This window comes from Hyperoodon ampullatus (assembly GCF_949752795.1).
Source record: "Hyperoodon ampullatus genome assembly, chromosome: 2".
NCBI classification, from domain to species: domain Eukaryota; kingdom Metazoa; phylum Chordata; class Mammalia; order Artiodactyla; family Ziphiidae; genus Hyperoodon; species Hyperoodon ampullatus.
Window position 1 is genome coordinate 149856184 of NC_136915.1, and position 21329 is coordinate 149877512.

The 21329-nt window shown below is 49.5% G+C and overlaps 1 protein-coding gene across 1 annotated transcript in view; it reads right to left on the reverse strand.

Annotated features, from left to right (window-relative positions):
- TMCC2 (transmembrane and coiled-coil domain family 2) overlaps window positions 1-16208 on the reverse strand; it is a gene marked incomplete at both ends in the record, with an annotated part of 33407 nt that extends 17199 nt beyond the window's left edge. Inside the window, 2 exons of the mRNA XM_079698171.1 lie at window positions 5765-6295; window positions 16002-16208. Coding sequence (XP_079554297.1) covers window positions 5765-6295; window positions 16002-16208 — 738 coding nt within the window. The remainder of the gene's footprint in view (window positions 1-5764; window positions 6296-16001) is intronic.
- Between the last annotated feature and the right edge of the window lie 5121 nt (window positions 16209-21329).

Consider the following 21329-nt stretch of genomic DNA (forward strand, 5'->3'; position numbering starts at 1 on the left):
CTGGGCTGGCTGCCCCTCTGCCTAAGGAGCCTTTCCACACAGAGGAAGAGAGAAGGGAAGAGGGGATGAGAGAGGGTGGAAGAAGGGAACGGAGAAGGCAGCTGTCCTCCCCAGACACTGGGTGTGAGTCCAGGCTGGCACAGACCAGCGCATGTACACGAGTGACTGAACGTAAAGAGTGTAACACAGCTCTAAAGGTGGATGCGTTTGTGTGGACAGGCCAATGGGCCAGCCGGACAGGGCCCTGTCGGCCTCCCACGGAACCTGGGCGACAAGCTCAGACACATCAGGAGGCCTCACAGATGGACGGTCCAGCTTCCCCCAGCTGCCGAGGGAACCTGTTTGGAAACCTCTCTCAGCAGAGCTGGCCCCACCCACCTCTGAACCGGTAGGCTTCCAGACATAAAAAAACCGGGCTCCTCGACACCTGCCAAGATCTGTCTTCTTGGCAAGAGCCTAGGGCTAAGGGCAGCCCCTCACCTGCCATTCCTCAGAGTAAACAGGGGTGCTTATTTATGCCCCTTATTTATTAGGGCAGAGGAGAAATCTTGTTGTTGGAGAAAATCTTGTTGTTGGAGAAATCCGTCAGGGGAGTGTACAGGGCAGGCTGCCCAGAGTCTGCTCTGGTTTACGTGATGAGCGGAACGTCCCTGGTCTCCCCGTCTGGGGCCTGGAGATAACACCTCCATGAGGCCACGGGGAAGCGACCATCGTGGCATCATCTCCACGCTCTCCCCCTCACCCCTCAGCACCTGGTCCTCTCTCCCGCCCTGCCTGCCCTCGAAGCCAGGGGGCAGCAGGCTGGCCTGTCGGTAAAGTCCTCCTGCCACGGAGCACTCCGTGCCGGTCTCCTAAGGCTCTGGACATCCTCTGTGAGCTTCAGGCTCCCACCACCCCAACCCATGCTGCTCCTCATCCTCTGGGGACCAGCCACACTGCACAGATGGGGAAGGATGACCAGGGCAAGGTCAGGGGCCAGGCTGGTAGAGCTGGCAGTGAACTCGGCACTCCTGCTTCTTCCTCTCCCAAGACCCTCCAGCTGGAGCACCTCGCGCAAGCCTTCTGAATGTGGCGACAGCTGGAGAGAGCTTTTGAACAAGGCCGAGAGCGAAGCAATGGCCAAGCCAAACGTGGGAGAAAGGGAAAACAAGCCTCTGACCCCTGCAGGGGCTAATCCACTCTCTGAAAGTCTGGGAGCAGGTTATCAAGGCAGGACAGAAGAGTTGCTAGATTTTCCTGAGCGTACACTATGTCTTCTAGGAACTGCTGCTCAGTAAGAGAGACCGGGAAGGGGGGTGAGACTTATCTGCTGAGGAACCAGGACATCCAATGCCACTGCCACTGCACATATAACCAGTGGTTCCTGCTGAGGACTCCAGGGCCCAGATTTCCAGAGGTTAAGGCCACACACAGATGGGGAACCCAGATGTCACCTGCATTCTCTATTTACCTGCCAATGCCCCAGTGCACCACTAATGATGACTTAATTTTTCCACTTTAGAGACATAAGACAGAGAGTGGTTATCTTGCTCAGTGTCACACAAATAGAAGAAAGCAGAATGGCCAGGTTGAGATAACAATCAGTTTTTGTTTTGAAAGGGGAATCATTTAAGACACAACCTTGAAGACAACCAAGTAGACCTGGAGGGAACAAATGACAGGCTAACAACGTCACTAAGACTGAGCTGCTTCCTGGGACTGTGGACCCTTCTCTGTGCCTCTGCTGCACCCCTGCTCTCCGTGGGGCTCCAGGTCCCCTACTTTCTTAGGGAGGGGCCAGAGTGAGCCTCATAGGACAGCTAAGGAACTTTAGCTGCCTCCAGGGTGTTTCAGTAATTCAACCCCTGAGAGGGCCAGCTCTGGTCTGAAAGTCAGCTGCTAAGTTCTAAACAATGGCAAGGGGTGTGGGTAGTGGGGGGAGGCTTATGAATTAAAAATAGATGTTAGTAATCACCAGGGAGCTTGCAGAGAGCATGTGGGGCTATGTTTACTAGAGAGAGAAGAATCCCTTCTATTCATGCCCAGAGACCAGGGTGGAACCACCACCAGCTTATCACACCAGCCAACGGCCTCTGGGTTTGGGGGAGTCAGCTGACCATGCAGGGTTTACTGATGGCTGGAAGACCCCCTTCCTCAGGACATGGAGGCACCCCCTCTTCTCAGCATCCCCCAGGGCCACGCCCATCCCTGGGGGGACAGCGCCAGATCAGAAAGGATGTATAACTGAAGGGGAAATTGCAACCAAGAGATAAAGCCACCGTCCTTGGGCTGAGGCAACCCGCTCATGGTGGAAATTGCATAAAATGGTCCCTGGTGGTTTTAGTGACTTCAGATCTCAGTCTGGTCTTGTGGACATGCTAGAAACATGGGGTCTAGTCTCCTCTCTGCCATGAACTGGCTGGGTGCCCTTAGGCAAGCAGCTTCCTGATTCCTGTAGGCCTCAGTCTGCTCATGTGTAAAATGGAGATAACAGTACCTGCTCTGACAACTTCACAGGGATGTTACTAGGAGTAACCAGGGAGTATATGTATGACAAAGCTTTGGAAAGATGAAATTTCTAAATAAGGATATAAAACAGTCATAGGAATAACCATTTTCCCCATTCCCACCCTGAACCCAGGGACCCTTCCCCCAGTGAGCTCACCCAAGAGTCTCCTGGCCTGTCTTCCACCAGCAACAAGAACAGAACCCTGCCACCGTCACCTCCTGGATACCGTGGGGACAGTGTAAAGACCAAAAAGGAGCCTGCGGAGAAGCTCCCCAGCTGATGGGCTCCCCACCCCCTCCCCCCTGCATTCCCAGTCAGCAAACATCAACAACCCCTCACCAGCCTCCGAAAGTGCCCACCGCGCACCCGCTCACACAGCCTCGGGACTACAAGGTTCCCATTCTCCCTCCTCGCCAAACAGCTCTAGGACCAGAGACCCTGGCTTGACAGGACTGTACTAATTGGACTTTAAAAATGTATCCGCTGACTCAGCAGTGAGAGGCGGGCTTGGCAGCTGCTGCAAACAAAATACTTGCTCACTGAGAATTCCCTGCAGTCCAGTGGTTAGGGCTCGGCACCTTTCACTGCCGTGGCCCCGATTCAATCCCTGGTCGGGGAACTAAGACCCCACAAGCCAGGCTATGCGGCCAAAAATAAAAACACTTGTTCATTAAGGGCTGAACAACTGGTTCACCCTGTGGGTCCCTCTGGGTCTCTCTTCCCTCCACAAGGCCACGTTTCCCTTTTAGCCGACACATCCAGATCTCACTCTTGGCACAGACTTCCCTGTAGTTAAAACTAAGCTTGCAGATGGTCCAGTGCCATCGTTTTAAATATTCTCTATATGCTGACAACCCCCAAGTGTCTGCCTCCAGCCTGGGTTTCTTCCCAAGACTCCAGACCCCAACATCTGACTGCTTATTTGGCCTCTCCATGTGGATGTTTAACAACCATCTCAAACGCAACGTGTCCAAAGGCTAGCTCTTATTGCTGCCCCACGGCCCCTCCAGATATCTGGTCCATGTGCTGTCTTCCCCAACTCAGTTAATGGCAATTTCTTCTTTCCAGCCGCCAGGCCAAAAACCTGTGAGCCATCACTGCCTGCTCCCCTTCTGCTGTGCCCCACATTCATCAGGAGCCTTTGCAGCTTGATCTCGGAAGCAAATCCAGAATCCAGCCACTTCCCCCACTCTCACTCTGCAGCAAGCCACTGCCACCTCACCCCTGGAGGCTTCCGACAGCTTCCTAGCCAGACTCCCTGCTCACGCTGTGGCTCATAGCCTAGTCTCCACAGAGCAGCCCGAGCGGGCTTTTTCAAGGGTGTCACTCATCTGTACAAAACCTAATGACTTCTCATCTCACTAGAGAAAAAAGTCAAAAGCCCTTTTCCTGGCCTACTAGCGATCTGTAGCCCTCCCTGCGCATCTTTTAAAAACTAACAAAAACCAGACTGCCTCAACCAATATTGGCCTCCTTTCTCCTCCCCGGAAGAGCTGACCCTCCACTTCCACCATCTCCTCAATCTACTAAAACTGGTTACTTGCCACGGTTATCAATGACCCCCACTGCTTGATACTATCTATGTACATTTCCAAATCCAGATCTGACCTGTCACTCCTGCTGCATTTCACTCTGTTGAATACTTACTTCCTCCCTCTTTAAACTCCTTTCTCCTTATGCTTCGGCATCATTTCTCTCCAGGTTCACTCCTGCAGACCTGGCTGCTCTGCCCCTTATACGTCGTCTCTGTCCTTGGTCTCAGCCCCCTCGACACATGCCCTTCGACCGTCTCATCCGCACCCAGGATTTCAAGCTCAGTACTGGCTCCCAGAGTGCTTGCCCCAGCCCAGACCTCTCCCCCAAGAACCCAACTGCCAGTTGGTGCTCTTTAGATGGACAGCTCCCAAAGGCACCTGCAACTCAACATATCCAAAAGTGAATGCATCACTTGGCTGCCAAAACATGCTCCTTCTGTGTTTCCTCAACTAAAGAATGCCCCATTCCTAAAGCTGCTAAGCCAGAAAACTAAAGTCCTTCTCTACTCCTCTTCCTTCGTCTTCCATGTCCACCTTCTCGCCTATACTATCGAGGAGAACTGCCAAAGGTCTTCTGAATTTATATCTCTGCCTTTCCATCCTCACTGCTGAAGCCTAGACTCTGGCAATAGCTCCAATAACAGTTTCTTTGACTCCATTCCTGTCCCCCTTCCTAATCTACTGTCTACACTAAGACCCAAAGGGACCTCCTCCTGCCATTTTCCTGCCTAACACCCTTTGATAACTTCACACTACCTCAGACTCAACATGGCAAGGCCTTTTGTGATCTAACCTCTACCTACCTGTCAGCCCCCAAAAGTGCTGGACGCTCCAACGACAATGAACCCCGGGTAGTCCCTGGCATCAGCTCGCTTGCCTTTGTACACACTATACCGTTCCTCCCCCCACCCTTCCTCCCAATTCTCTGGCTAAATTATACTCCTTCTTCAAGACTCAGCTCAATGGCTTCCTCTAGAAGGTCTTTTCCAACAAGCTCCCATATCCTCAACACAGCCTCATCACCCTATCTTGTCCATTCACCAGTCTGTCTCCCCTCTATTCAGTGAGGACTGTACCTCCGGCTTATTCATTCTTATAGCACATAACAAGTATGCAAGAAATATCAATACTTATTATATGAATAAAAGAATGAATATAGAGATTCAGAAAGTACCAAACTAGATTTTCTCCTTACCAAACAGCCCTTCATGGATTCCTCCTCTATCTTCTTTGGTTGGTAACAATATTAAAAACCATACTGTGCCAGGCTCCATTCCAAGTATTTGACATATATGAACCCATTTAATCCTAGAGCAATTCTACTATTATTATCCCCATCTTCAACTGGGAAAACTGAAGTACAAAAAAATTAAGTGACTCAGGCTGTAAGTGACAGAACCAGGGTTGGTGCTAGTCTGTGCTCTCAACCACTGCACGTATTGCCTCTTGAGAGCATGTTTAAGGAAAACAAACCAAAATTACTATCAGCCTGAGCAAAAGATAATTTTCAAAAACAAATCCCCAAACAAACAAAAATCAGCCTTTTGGGGATCATCTCTTGCTTTTGGCTTGTCCTATCTCTGGCTCCTTCAATCAGACACACAGCTCTGCAGGCGGCAGCATGTCCACACCCACCAGGCCAGGCCCCAGCTTAGGTTCTCAAGGCCAGAGGCCCCTGCGCAGGTGGCTCCTGCCTCTGAGTAGCCCCGACCCGGAAGGCCCTCCTCTTGCCCCACCTCACCTTGTCGCTGAGACCCTCGGCCTCCTCGGCCAAGAGGTTGCCACCATCAGCCAGCAGCAGGGACGTGTCAGTGGTGGAAGAAGACCGGGGGCGGCACTGGTGCTGGTGCAGGATGGCGGCCAGGCTGCTGTCCTGGGGGGCCTTGCGCAGCAGGTGGGGGCTGCCACGCTGAGGCTCCAGGGAGCTGCTCTTGGTGCGCCGGCTACTGCCCCCGCTGCCGCCACTCCCACTGCTGCTGTGCAGGCTAGCACCCCGCTTGATGGAGGGCCGGGAGCGGATCTGCTGCAGCACGCGGTTGAAGGCAGTGGGTCTGGCGGGCAGGTCGTGCAGGGACATGGCGTAGGAGACGCGGTGCATCTCCGGGGAGCGCTCCTTCTCGTCCGGGGAGTCATGGTCGGACATGCCCTGCTGATGCTGCTGCTGGGAATCCTGAGACGTCTGGTGCTCCCTCTCCCGTGACCGGCGGCGGCCGTGGAACAGGTGCTTGAAGCCGTGGCCAAACATGGAGCCCTCTGAGAGCTGCTGGATTTTCTTAAGGAGGAAAGATGAAGAATCTGGTGAGTGGAAAGCTCTCGAATGCCTAGTCGGTTGCGGGCAGAGGTGAGGGGTCCATTCCTGGGATATGAGTGTAGCTCCTACAGCCATCTGAATCTGGAAGATCCCCCATGAAGGTCCTGTCATGCCTTAAAGGTCACCTTGCAGAAAGGTGGCAACCCAGACCAATTCCTCTCATTCACAAAGAAATGTACCTGTATGGCTTCCCACAGGACATTCCAAATCCACACATGGTTCAGGATTACTGGTCATGATATCCTTGTGGCTATAGTCTGGGGCTCAGCGGCACATGCGGGCAGCACTTGGCTCATGAGGTTTATCCCTCTGGACTGATCCTCCCTCCATCCCCTAGTCCCTTTCTCCTTCCAATTAGGTCCTTCCTCCAGATGCTCTTTTGGCCCACCAAGCATCCATTTCCAAAGACACCTCATCACAACACTCCCTGGGAAAATCAGGGTCATACAATCAGGTTATACAATTGTAGCAGATATTGCTAATGACCTACCAATAACTATTCTCCTTTCTTTCTTACCAAATTGCATGGCCTTATTGTGCCATGCTAAAAATTCTTGCTTCATCAGACCCCCTTGCAGCTAGGAGTAGACACGTGACATAGTTTGGGCCAATGAAAAGCAAGGTGAGCGTTTCTGGGGAAACTTTTGCTTACCTAATAAAGGTACTAGCCCTTTTTACTTCTTCCCATCTGGAATGTGGAGGTAATGCCTGGAGATGCAGCAGCCGTCTTGCAACTGCCAGTAACTGGCACGATGATGAAGACCTACACACAGATGGTAAAGCCCCCAACAACAGGCCTGGGAACTTGAAGGCCCTATGGAATCACCAACCCAGCTGTGAATGTCTACCCTGGGATTCTTGGTTCATGAAATAAACAAGTCTATCTTCATCTATACAATTCTAGAATAATTTCCCCTTATTTATAGCCAATCTCATTCCTGACATAGCAATAAAATAAATTTTACTGAAGCTTCCGAGTTGGTGAATACTTCCATGCCAGGAAGGGTGACACATCCCAGTCCCAGGGCCACAGAAACTCCTGTACTCAAGACCTTCCAAACCTCACCGTATGTGCCTCTTCATCTGGCTGTTCATCTGTATCCTGTATAATAAACTGGTAAATGTTAGAAAAGTAAATAAACTACCTCAATGGGCATACCTTGTAGTGCGGTCAGTAATGTGACCACTTCTTTAGAATACAATCAGAACACAGTCTTAGTGTCTTTCCACTCAGACTGGAGCAAACCAAAGGGGCTCTGGAGCCCAGTGCTGCACTGGCTCCAGCCTTCCCTCTTAGCTCTGCCGCTGAGAAGTTCCACCTGCTCCCCAGGCAGCACTGCTCAGCAAGAGGCAGCCCAACCACCCGGCCAGGGCGAGGCAACCTGTGGGATAACTCCAGACAGCTGCTTCTGTCAGGGGGTCGGCTCATGTGGTGGAGCCGAACCCTCGGCAGAAAGCCTCAGAGCCAACAGGAGGAGGGGTGGGACTTTGAGGACCAGGTGAGAACGCCCACTCTGTAACTCCTGAGAGGGAAACTCAGAACCCAGCCACATGGGGTTCAATGCCTTCATCTGTAAGGAACAACTCATCACCTCAGGAGGCAGCCTCGGTCATCTATGAAACCTTGCAAAGAATTACAAGTACTGGCTTTTCTTTTTTTTCTAGAAACAAACCTACAGAGCAGAAAACTTGAACCATGCAGACACCAAGGAGAAAACGAACTTCAGATCTTCTGAATTAGCTGACCCCACTCTCACTGTTAACTTTACACCTCAGCGTGCTTTGTGCAGACACTACTGTTAAGATGTAAGCTGCACTTACATCTGATGTCAATAACAATGCACACTACTGTGGATTACGTCAAAGTGCAGGATTGTCATTTTTCACCTCGTTTGAGTAGCCCCACAATCCTCAAAGTAGGTGGGGCCCTTCTACAACCCATTTTACAGGCCAGATAAGTTATATCATCACAGCTCACCGTGAACTAACGGTTTACAGTTTTCAATATGCTCTTTCTCCTGCATTCTCTCACTTGCTTTTCCCAGAAACTAATAAAGGCAACAGCAGCAACATTTCCATTTTTAGGTGAGGAAATTAAGGTGACCATTACTCCTTCTCAAGAATTTAATCCTGGGGCAGCCCCGCAGATGCTAGGTTTCACAGTGCCAGGTCTCCCGATGGGAGCTACCATCTCCTCAGGGCCAGCCTGAGGCAGAGTCTGCTCAGGGTAAAACCACCACGTCCAAGGTAGGCCGGACTGAGGAGTGCACTCTGCCAGACTTGGAAATGGCCAGATCCTGCAGCCTCTGGACCAGGGACAGGCCAGGACACCCTCCTCCTCGTCGGGCCCAAGCTGATAGCAGACCATCCTCCAGGCATCGTAGATGGGACCAGCTGGCTCTGGCATTTGCCCAGCAACTTCTGCCAAATGGTCACATTACATATTACAAATTGTCTTTCTAGCATTCTATTCCAAGCCTCTTTCTCCTCTCCCCACCATTCCTAGCCTAGTTTCTCCAACACTGAGGCCCCTCTTCCACATCCACTCAGATACAGGGTTCCCTTCAAAAGACGGCACCAGAGTCCCAAGGCATTTCCTCTCCCTGAGTCCCAGGAGAAGGGGGCAGGCACTGGGGACAGCAGCCACCACTGTCTGCTATACTGCACTGAATCCTAAAGTCCTTGGTCAAATTACTTTTAATATCATACAACAGCATTTTTCAAAGTGCTTTCCAATGTATGCTGTCACTCTAACCTGACGCTAGCCTAACCCCAGGAGGCAGGATGTCACAGAGCATCAGTGTCTCCATTTTGCAGATGAAGAAACTGAAGCACAGCACAGTTAAGGGGCTCATCCCAGTCACACAGAAGAACCTCCAACTTCTAGTCTAAGTTACCTTCACTGGCTCACACACTGATTCCGAGACTAAAGCAGATACAGTATTTACATGTGTCCCAGAACAGTATCACAAGCAGGATCAAAACAAAACAAAAATGCCTGGGCCAAGCGGGGGGGGGTTCCGCCCCCTGAACTGCAGCGGTGAATCTTCCCGTGCCACATTGTAGGACTGGGGCAAGACCTGTAACCAGTGTGGGTCTTCCTCTCCCACCTTTCCCATCTGTTCTGCAGGTAAAGGAAAGCCAGGGTGACCCCAGGACCTTTGCCCCAGCAGCGCTGAGGAGTCTGCCAAAGTCTATGGTAGAGATGAGGGAAAAGAACAAAAAAGAAGACAAAGAATAATGGGGGGAGAGAGATGGCTCCAAATGCAGGGGTTTTTCCTCACTTAGAAGGTGCAAGGCAAGAAAGCAGGGTAACACATGGGCTGGGCTGTTTCTACATGTGGGTGTCAGGGAGGAGAGAGTTAAGGAGTTTTGACATAACACGGTAAGTAAGTGTTCAAAAAAAAGAAAGAAAGAAAGAAACCAGCACATACACATAACCAGCCACAAGTTTTGGAAATGAGGAAAACCATGGTGACTAGCTTGAGGGAACTCAGCCACCAACGCGGCAGAAAGCACCACCTGCTCTGACTAACAGGTTCCAGCTACTAAATGTCACTTGCTTCTCCACACTGACTATTGCTTTTCCCCAGCTGCCAGAAACCATTTTGGTGGCCAAACGAAGCCATGTACTTATTGGGAAAAGGGAGCTGAGATGTTTCAGAGCTAGAGATGTGACACAAACAGCTCTCCTGATCCATGAGAACAAGCAAGGGCTGTCCCAGAACTGCCCAGAGGCCAGAAGCAAGGCAGAATGGAGAGCATCCTGGGGCCAGGTGCCTGTACCTGGGGAGGTAAAGGAGAGAAGTTTGCTGTCTTTCCCTGAACTATCTTTAAGGGCAGAAAGGGTGCCGTCTCCTTGGAGTGCCATCATCGTCTCAGGAAGAAAGCGTAGACTAGATGGTTTCCGAAAGCTCCTTCCTGAGAAGGCTGTGGTCTCTGAACGGTTAGGCTTCATCCCCTTTCCTCCCTGGGTGTGGGTCCCCCAAAGGGGAAGTCTGCTCCAAAAGCTGCAAACACAGCTGCATGAGGTCAAAAGTAAAATGCTTCGGGGTGCAGTGACTTGGGCACCATCTGGTTAAAAATAGCCAAAAGCAGCTTCTAATTCCTCCAAGTCCCTGTGTTCTTAACAACTCCCATTAGAGCTGAAAGGACCTTTAAAAGTGACACTAACCTAGAGTTAATTATCCCACCTGGCAGCTGACTGCATAGCTGACTGCACATCCCCTCCGCCTGCCTGGGTTTGAAACTCCCTCTGCCCCACCACAGGTCCGGCTGGGAGGGTTAGGGGGGGATTGGGTTACCGTGAGCCTTAGCAAGCCTAGGTCGCCAACGTTCCTCTATTTATAGGGTCTCTATGGAAACAGGGCCAGCATTAGAGAGCTAATCGCTGTAAAAAACCCACAGAGTCCTACTCTCGAGATACAAAGTGGATTGCAGAAGTCTTCAACTGCCCTTAAGAGGCCTTGGGTGGGGAGCCTGGGGTTGGAGCGGGAGAGGAACTGCCACCCCAGGTTTGGCACTGACAGCCACAATGATGAAGAGTGAGCGGATGCAACTGTTTCTCTTAGAAACACAGTGATGAAAGATTTTTGGAAGCATTTGTTTTCTTCCCCAGCATCCCAGCTAACATTAAACAAACAGATCTCCACTCAGGGGCAAGTGATTTCCCCATTCTCAATTTTATTTTAATTCCTCGTTCCTTTATTGCTCAGAGAATTCTGCCTGAGCCAATGCAAGTCAGGCAAGGTGACCTCATGCAGCGGATCTTAATGCAAAATCAGCTCAACATTTATCAGCATAAAAGATTCTTTTTTCTTTTTAATGATTTTTTTTTTGATGTGGACCATTTTTAAAGTCTTTATTGAATTTGTTACAGTGTTGCTTCCGTTTTATGTTTTGGTTTTTTTGGCCACGAGGCATGTGGGATCTTAGCTCCCCGACCAGGGATTGAACCCACACCCCCCTCACTGGAAGGTGAAGTCGTAACCACTGGACCGCCAGGGAAGTCCCAAAAGATTCTGATTAAAGTTATCTTCACGGTGTGCCCTTTCTCTGCCTCTTATCCTACACCCCGTTCACTGCCTCCCGCCCCATACAGCCCTGTCTGACCATGTCGGTCTAAAGTGACCTTACCACCCTGCTCTGAACTCCAGAAAGCTCGTCATCCGCACCACTCATCTCGCAATTAATCATGTTCTCCCTGGTGACACGGCTCTGTCAAACTGTTATCCAACTTTTCACCTGCTTCTGGATGGAATCCTCCATGAGCAAATGGAGAGCAGGAGCTATAACATCTATTATCTTTGTGCCCCCAATAGTAGGGGGAGGGCTTCCCTGGTGGCGCAGTGGTTGAGAGTCCGCCTGCCGATGCAGGGGACACGGGTTCGTGCCCTGGTCCGGGAAGATCCCACATGCCGCGGAGCGGCTGGGCCCGTGAGCCATGGCCGCTAAGCCTGCGCGTCCAGAGCCTGTGCTCCACAACGGGAGAGGCCACAGCAGTGAGAGGACCGCGTACCGCAAAAAAAAAAAAAAAAAAAAAAAAAAAATGCCTTCCCCGCTGAAGGCATCAGTATCTGTTAACCCATGAACGCTTTGCCGGCAGGCTCTCTACTGGACCACTGAACGAACAAGGGGCATCGGGCGCAGGTGACGCACCTGTGATCAGCACAGGCTGCGAGCCAGCAAGGAGAATCATATAGGATTCAGTTGCAACTTTCCCTCAGCTCTTTGGTTTCTAATCACTCTTCACTCTGAGCAGACAGAAAGACCATTGAATGGTGTGGATGAAAGAACCCAAATGAGTCCTGAGTCAAAAGCACTTCGAGGGGCTTCCCTGGTGGCGCAGTGGTTAAGAATCCGCCTGCCAGTGCAGGTAACACAGGTTCAAGCCCTGGTCCGGGAAGATCCCACATGCCGCGGAGCAACTAAGCCCGTGCGCCACAACTACTGAGCCTGCATTCTAGAGCCCCAGAGCCACAACTACTGAGCCTGTGTGCCACAACTACTGAGCCTGTGTGCCACAACTACTGAAGCCCGCGTGACTAGAGCCCGTGCTCCGCAACAAGAAGAGCCACCGCAGTGAGAAGCCCGCGCACCGCAACAAAGAGTAGCCCCCGCTCACCGCAACTAGAGAAAGCCCGCGCGCAGCAACGAAGACCCAGTGCAGCCAAAAATAAATAAATAAATACATAAAATTAAAAAAAAAAAAAAAAAAAAGCACTTCGAACCAGGACTGGAATGGTGCAATTCAGAGCACCCCCTTCCTCTTCCAGGAAAAAATATTAGGATGGTTCAGAAATCTCTGGAGAAATTGTTTGCAGGGGCTTTTGTGAGGGGAAAGAGAACCTCAGGGGAAGTCTAGGGGAAGGCCTCCAGCCAGCAAACCCATAGCCTTCCTTTCAGGAAAGGCTGGGGAGAGGTGGAGAGGTCTGCAATTTCCTCCCCTGCCCTCGGGCTTCTAAGAGGCATCAGGACAGAGCCAGCTGACTCTCGTGCTTAGCCACTCATCCCAGGCCTCAGCAACATCTACCACATGCTGTATTTTTAACAGGAACGTGTGCTCCGTGTCCCTTTCTGCAGTTTTCCCCTGAGCCCCTCCCACTCCCACTCTCGCAGGCACTGCATTTACTTGCCGGAAAATCTTGGTGTACTTTTGGTCAGCCGACACTGTCTGTGACCAGCAATCTAGCATCTCCTCCCAACTAGCAAGGAACCTGGCAGCAGCAAAGGACTGGATAATGATCACAAATGAATCAAGACATGAACTCAAGTGGTTCGCAGGAATCCAAGCCACAGGGGGCAGGGGATGTGACTCTGAATTGTTGGGCTCCTGTTGCAGGAGAGTCTGCTGAGATAGCCCCTGAAGGTCACATCAAATGTGTGGAGTAGCTGAGAAGGCCCCCAAAGTACCTGCATAAGCGGCCTGTGGGGCAAGGTCCATTTTCAGGCTATTTTTCAGTTACAGTTTTATGAGTGCTCCTTTAAGACTGCTGCTTAATTATTTTTCCTTCTTTTCACTGATCCTCCACACCCCGTCATCACGGATCCCGGGCCACCACAGGAGAAATTTACAGTGCAGTTCTCCACTACACTGAAGGACCATGGAGGGAGACCACGGGAGTCTCTGAAAGCTCTGGCTGCCACTAGCTAGGGCACATTCAGACCAAAATTCTCTCCTCTCCCTCTGCACAACTTCCACGAAGGTGCTTCACACAAAGCCTTTTTTTTTACCCCCTTTCTCAAGATGATTTCCTCCATTGCACCTAATCCATCACAATGCCTGGAGCTGTCACAAGAAAACAGAAGTGGGACTTAAGGGACCAAAAGTTCCTATCTCCAAAGTTTAAAATGAAAACAAAAGCAAGCCAGAACTGCTGGTTGCTCCAGGGCAAACACAGGTATGAGACAGGGGGGTGTTAAAAATCAAACTTACCCCGTTCTGGTACCACCATCAAATCTAAAACAAGTTAGCTTCAACCCAGCGCTAGAGCCAAAGATGGAATTTTTCCATCATTGGAAAACTGTGCCAGCACTGGTAAACAAGTTTGAACACACTTCAGTATTCCTGGTCCCTTTCCCCCAGAAAAAGGCTCAGAAAAGTTGAGTGATGTGCCTGAGATCACAGAGCAAATCAAATTGCGATAGCCCCCAAGTTCATGCCTGGTTCTGAAGTCCCTACACTGTAAACACGTGATAAAGCAGACAGAGATAAACAGGAAAAGGCCCTGATTGTCTCCCTGTGCTCCCACTGAGCAGGCAGCAGCTAGGTTTTCTCTGGGCTGCCAGCCTGGGTCCACATGGCGGTGGTCACCTCGGTGATACGCTTTCTGGTGGGGGTGGAGGATAACTTGGAAGGACAACATCTTTTCTCACACCTGATCTCAATTTTGGTTCAGGGAAAGTCAGCATTTAATATCGAATGTAGAGTTGTTGCTACGTCTGCCCCAACCAGAATGAGAGTGTCACAAAAAAATAAAATAAAAAGAGAGAGAAAGAGAGGGAGTATAAGAGGGTGGAGATGAACGAGCTTCTTTAAGCAGCTTTATCTACAAAGACACTGCAGCCCCACACCACAACCAGTCCACCTTCCCTCACGAAGGCAGCTGGGGGAATGAATGGAGCTGCCCGTTTCCACTGCTGCCTGAGCTGAAGAGTCGGGGAGTTTCCAAGGCTGCTGCTCATGGACTCAGCGTGAGAATCCCACCTGGTCAAGGAATCAGGGTTTGCTAGCCAAACCCATCTGGATCGGCCCAGAATGAAGGTGAAGTCTGCAGCAGAAAGCTGGCCCCCTCCCCACATCAGCATAAGAGCAGCTCTTTTCCTTCACCATCTCAGTTAAAATAGGAACCACACCTCCTGACCACACAGGGTGGGCTCAGAAGTGGCAGGTGTGCCAGGTACCAAGGACTTCCTGTGCACAGCCTACCCAGTGGAGCTCATCTTAGACATAAGGCTAGCCCCCAAACTCGGAAAAGGACAGCAGCAAAACCAGAGGTCACATTTGAATAACTACCACAAATTTTTAAAGTACACACATGGAGGTAGCAGTCACCTTCTCACCCCTCCCCAAGAAACACAGACAGGTAACACACAGGTAAGAGCACACTCACCTGCGCTCTAACTTCCTGACTGTGCCGTGCAGGCCAAACGAGGAATGTCATTGGTTTATTCTGGTGAGCTCCTTAGTGGCTGCTGCCATAGGATACAGGCTTTATTTAACATAACGGAGTCCTTTTGCTCCCCTAGCTAAGACCTTGCACCCACTCTGGAGAAAATGTCCCCCAGGCATCAATCTCCGATGCATCTAAGTTCCTTCCTTGGGCTGACATCTCTCTCAGCCCTGTGGTGAGCTGGCTTGAGAAGCCTGAGCCTGCAGTCCCTGTAGCAGCTCCAGCAAAGGTGCATTATTTATCACAGCTGCTGTTTTAATTAATATAGAGACATCCAATACAGCTCAATAATTGTCTCGGCAACCTCAGGCTGGAAAATAAAGGACTCCCAGCTGCATGCAATCGCCTCTTTCGGATCCTGGTTCTAAATGCCGGCTCTGCGTGTGTGCAACTTGAACCGAGGCCCCAAACCAGCCTAAGCACTAAGCAGCCACCTGTCAGTTCTCCACCCTGGGGTTGGTTTAGCAAGCGGGCAGGGATCTCCAAGCACTAGCTTAACCTCTGGCTCCACCTAACGGCAAGAAACCCACACTCCCCTTTCACAGACGGACAAACTGAGCTTCACTCCAGGAAGGTCCCAAAAGGAGGAAACTAATTCAGCAAAGGAAACTAACGGTCTTCTGCTTGGGCTCCCACGCTGTAATTTTCTTCCCCTGCCATTTTAAAGGAGGGAAAGTGATGTCAACTTTTTAGTTAGCATCCTGGATTTCTCCAGCCCTTTGTCTGCGAATAGCACTTCACACACAATCTCGGATGCGTAAGTCACTAGAACGTCTGCTGAATAATGAGGAACAGACACAGAGGCCCGAAATAAGCTGAAAGACAGAGGCACAAATGGTACCTGACGTCCAGCACAGGGTCTGGCCCAACATCTGCTCATTCTCTCTGACCTTTGTCTGGCTTCCCCATCACTTTTATCCTGTTAAAGCACTTCTGAGTGGGGCGGGGAAAGCTAAGTCGCCGGCTGGACTCGTAAGGGGAGGGTCTGCGCTCACCTTTAAATCGGGAGGCTTGCTTCGGGGACCCGGGTTGGGCGCCGCGGCAGCGCCCGCATCCGAAGTTGGCCCGCCAGCAGAGTTAGCACCCGTGGCCTCCCCAGGCCGGAGGTCCGCGCCCGGCAGGTGGCAAGCTGCATCTTCCAGCCCAGCTCCATCCTCCTCACCCTGTTGTTGCTGCAGCTCGTCCGATTTGCACCTCTTCATGGTGTATGTGGGTCGGCAAGGGGAATCTGTCCTTCCAGCGCGCCTTCTTGGGGGAGACCGCACCCCCTCTTACACTCAGAAACGAGGCTCGGGGTCTAAATTATTAACGAGGAGGGGAGTCGGCGGATCACAATTTCTTGAATTAAAAAAATAAACCTTTTTAAAGGAGGGTGAGAGAGGGGAGAGGAGGGGGAGCCTTGGTTACAGCTTGGAATAGTTCATTACGACCTGGGGAGCGGAGACAGGTCACAATCGAGGCTGGGCAGCAGGAGTCCTTGGGCAGTCATTGGAGCGGGAGGAGATAGCCCCCAGCCCCCAAACTTTCTGCTTCAGGGCAAGGGCCGGGCGGAGGGGAGCTGGGCGGCACAGCGCATCCCTCCCGGCGGGCCGGGCTGCTGGGCGCGGCAGGCATGGCGCGGCCGGCCGGGCAGGTCCTCGTCGGCAGCCCTTGGCGCCGACTGCGGCCCCCAGCCCTGCCGCGGGCCCCCGCCCCACACTGGCCGGCAGCGCAGCCCGCAGCTCGCCGCGCCCCGCCCCTCCCCCCCGCGCGCGCGCTAGACCCACTCCCCGCCCTCCGCGCCGCCTGCTGCAAAGCCTCAACCGCCGCCAGAGCCAGCGGCGAGCGCGCAACCTACCCCGCCCAGTGCCTCGGCCCGGGAGGGGGAAGGCGAGGCAAGGAGGGAGTGACAACGGCAACGGGCCAATGGGAAGCCCGGAGGGCTGAGGGGGTGTCGCGCGGCCACGTTTTTAGGGTTGGTTGCATCGTGCGATCCCCCAGGAGAGGTCTGGAGGGCAAGGCTGCTGTGTTTTAGCATTGCGGAGAGCGGGCTGCGGAGTAGATGCTAGGGGCGGCTGGCCAATGGAACGCGGTTTTAGCAGATGCGTGAGGATCTGCTAAAACTCACTCAGATGCGTGAGTCTTCCAGGAAGGACTCTGTCGGGGTTCCCCCCACCCACTCATTTTATTTGGCGGGGAGGAGACGAATAGGGATGCTTATCATCGCTGCTTTTTTGCTCTAACTTTGCACATTATAACATCTCTTCAATGAGGAAGACGCGGATCCCCTCTGACACTTGACCTGAAACACCTACCAATGCCTACATTCAGAGCTGCGAATGCAAGAAGAAAGCGGGTGTTCTGCCCGATCGCCCCTTCCCTTCCCCCCACTTTAAGTAAACTATCTCATGAGTCTCAGCTTTATGCTCAGAAATGAGAAAGTATTTCATTTTTGAACACAATAATGTATGTGAGAGTTTTTTGCAATCTGTGAAGCAGCTTTTAAATAAGAAGGGGTATTTATGGCAGGAGGTTGAGACATGGAAGAGAGGAAAGGAATGCAATCTCTTTTTCCCATAAATCTCAGCCAAACTGCACTGACTAATCTGGAGGCACAAGAGAGCAAATACTGGGGTTACCAAGATATTCAGCCTAGTAATAATAACAACCCCATGAGTGCCTACCCTGTGCTTACTGTGGATACCATGGGTTTTGTCCACCCAGCAGCCTAGACGAACAGTTCTAAAAGTAGGGTCCTGGGACCAGCAGCATCAGCATCACCTGGAAACTTGATGGAAATGCAAATTATTGGACACCATCCAGACCTACTGAATCAAAAATAGTGGGCCCCAAAATCTGTTTTAACAAGTCCTCCAGGTAATTCTGATGCAGGCTAACATTTGAAAAGCACTGGCCTAGACTGTAGTGAAGGGGCCACTCAGTCAGTGAGTCACAGTGATCTCTAAAGTGTTTCACAGTTTCCCAGTCTCTTTCACACCCATCATACCATTCTGGCCTCAGTTCAGTCCTACTAGTCTGCAAGTCTCCTGACTCTGTTCTGTCTTTTTCCCACTCATTTTAATGTGTGTCCTAGAAGAGCCTAAGTTGTTAAGAATTTACTTCAGTCTAGCAGCTACTTTCTAAACAAGGCAACTCCATTTCTAGAAAACAGGAATTTAGGATGGGCTGGAAATGTAGAACCACCCCCACCTCCGCTACACAGTATCAGGCACAATGTGGAAACACAAGGCCACAAGGCTTGAGCATTTTCAATGGTGAGGGAGAGGCAGAATGTGCCTTTGAAGTCGGTGGCAGGAGTAGACAGAACCAGTGGGGGCAGATGACCTCAGTGCAAGATGTCAGAGTCTACTGTCCCCTGCCTGACTCGCCCCAGTGAAGTGCAGGGGCCCTACAAACCCTGGGTGGCAAATGGTGAGCACATGTGGACACATGTTCATGACCTGACTCTAGGCTGAAGAAAAGTGGAGGCAGTCGGTGTGAAGCTTTAAGGGAGCAGAGGCCATAATCATTTTGAATTATGTCTCATTTCCATACTAGGTTGAAGTTGACCTTGAGTTTGATGTTTATAATATTTTCATGTACCCATAGCATGATGGACAGATTTCCTGTTTGTGGGCATAGTTAGCAGGTCAACAAAAAAGTGGTGGGTTTCATGAATCAGCCAATACTTTACATTCCATTTTGGAGAGGCAGCGTTGTGCAGAGATTAAGAGCTCAGACTCTGTGGCCAGACTGCTTGGGGACAAATCCTGGCTCTGCTCTCCACTGACCGTGTGATTGGAGGCAAGTTGTCTAACCTCTTTAAGCCCCAGTTTCTTCTTTCAGAAGTGAGGATACCAACCTTATAGGGTGTTGGGTAATGTATGTAAAGCACTTAGACATTGCCTGGCACAGAGTGAGGGCCATGGCTTTAAACAGAGATGTCATCCATCTTCAAAAAGTTGAACATTCCACTCCAGTGGTTCTATCCTTGGGAGTTCAAATGTGTCTCACCCATTTCTGACTTTCAGTGAGTGTCATATTATAGAACAAATATGCTACTGCCAAAGAAGTTTGGGTGAGAAGTTGTGTAGAGAGCTGTGTGACCTGCCATCACCAGTTTGAAGCTGATGACAAATTTTCATTAGTCATAGGCGATTCTTGAGTACCTAAAATAAAGAGAACTTGAAAATACTTTGACTGAAATTTTGTTTAAAGGATTAAATCATTCTACCATTCTAGGTTTCTTGGGGAAATATAGGCACATACTATATTTTTGTTGTTGTTGTTGTTTTAGGAACATACTATATTTTGACGTTCAAGATAAAACAAAAATTTACAGGTTTACAATACAAGAGATTATATTCAGTATGTAGGAGTAGCATTTTCCATTTTGCTTTGGCACCACTGGTTAATTATAAATAAATAACATGGTGTAGTGGGAAGGACACTGGTCTTGGTGTTAGAAAATACATGTAAGAATTCTGGTTCTGTTACTCCCTGTGTGTTCTTGGGCAACCAAATCACTTAACCTCTCTCATCCTTGGGTTTCTCATCTGTAAACAGGGGCTAATAATATCTATCCTCATATGGTTATTTTAAGGATTAAATTAGACAATGCATGTGAAAACACTTGACACATGGTATGTGCTCAGTAAACCTGAATGAAACAAAAATAATTAACAAACTTGTCCAAGCCCACTGCCTGCCAAATGAGAAAGGCGGGATTATCCCGCTAAATTTAGTGCTTTTTGTGAAAGGAAATCCCAGTTAGGCTAATGGAAGGGGGCAATCCTGCTAATATCAAATTTGCTAAACCAGTAAGTGTATAAACAAGGAGGATAAAGATTAGGGTTATGGAATCCTGTTATCCTTGTCGACAGCCACTTCACTTACCTTGAAAAACGGATGCAGCTTTAATTGTAGGAGATAAGGTGCCAAAATCAACAGGTAAGCATAAAGTAGATTTTTTTTCTTTTTGTAAGAGCAATTAACTCTAAGAAATAAAAGTCTCCTCTTTTTCCAATAGCAAGAGTCTTGTAGATTATCCAAGGATAGTTAATTATCCTATTCTGCAAAAATTCTTTAAAAAAATTTAAACATCAAATGGGTTGTCAGGGAGCTATTTTAAGATTTAACATACTAACTAGAGTGCTTTGCTTAGAAGGTAAAAGTACTCTCTTGAGAAACCAGATATCATAATTTTGATCACTGTATTTTGATACCAACATCATTACAAGTATTCCTTTGTTAATGTAATTTTCTTCCCTTTCTTTTGGAGATTTCCACTTCCACTCAATGCTCTCCCTAAAAGAAACTGGGTTCCGTTGGATTAGGAGGTGTAAACTACGCAAATAATCGTCAGGGAGATTGGCTGGATTGTTGCTGATGTCACAGTCCCACCACCTAAGTACAGGCTTTTTATTGGCTATTGTAAGAGGCAGGCAGGACTGGGAAGGCTGTGCATCACTCGTGAGTTGGAGAAATCTCTTGAGTCTAAACTAAATTTTACCCTGTTTTTTACTTAAAATGTATTCAGAAGCATTTTCCAATATGTTATTATATTTTTCCATGTTATTCCATATGCTGTTACTTAGACATATTTCCATGTCTTGGTAAACATTGTAAATGATTGTTTACCATCCTGTCAAGTGAGTGTATCATGGTTTATTTAACCACTATCCACTTTATTCTTAGCTTTTTGTTTCAATTTTTTGCCTTCGGGTATAAAACTGTAATTACTATTTTTATTGAGAAATAATATATATTATTTCCTCCATAGCGTAGACTCTCTGATACCTAACTAGCAATGCTATAAAGGAGTAAACAAACCCAGATTGCCACTTTTGTAAACATTTTTCTAGCAGCTTTCCTAAGACTTGGCATGGGAGATCCAAAGTTTGACTCTTTCCTTGGAGCGGTGAATCTCCTATCTGTAATACAAAAGAAGGGGAAGTTCCTGCTTCTCATTTCAGGTAGGATGCATATTCTTCATTCTGGGTGCTTGTTGCTTCTTAGTAATGGGAGAAAAGTCACAAGCATCATGGCCATGAACAGAGGAGGTTTGTGAAGCGTAAACTTAAACCCTGATTGTACTGCTCTCTGTGAGAGCCTGGGACTGGTAAAATGGCTGCTTTGTGTCCTTTCCCATCTCCATAGGGAATCCATACAAACCTCTGGACAGTCTGTTACTTAAAGCTGAAAATGCTAGACCTTAAAAAATCAGAAAAAAGAAGAGAAAATATTAGCTTTGCTCAGAGAGAATCAGTTGTTTATTATTTTACATCTGAAGATAAATATCTATGGCAGTTCCATCTATTATTCTATGTGGTACTTTTAAATAT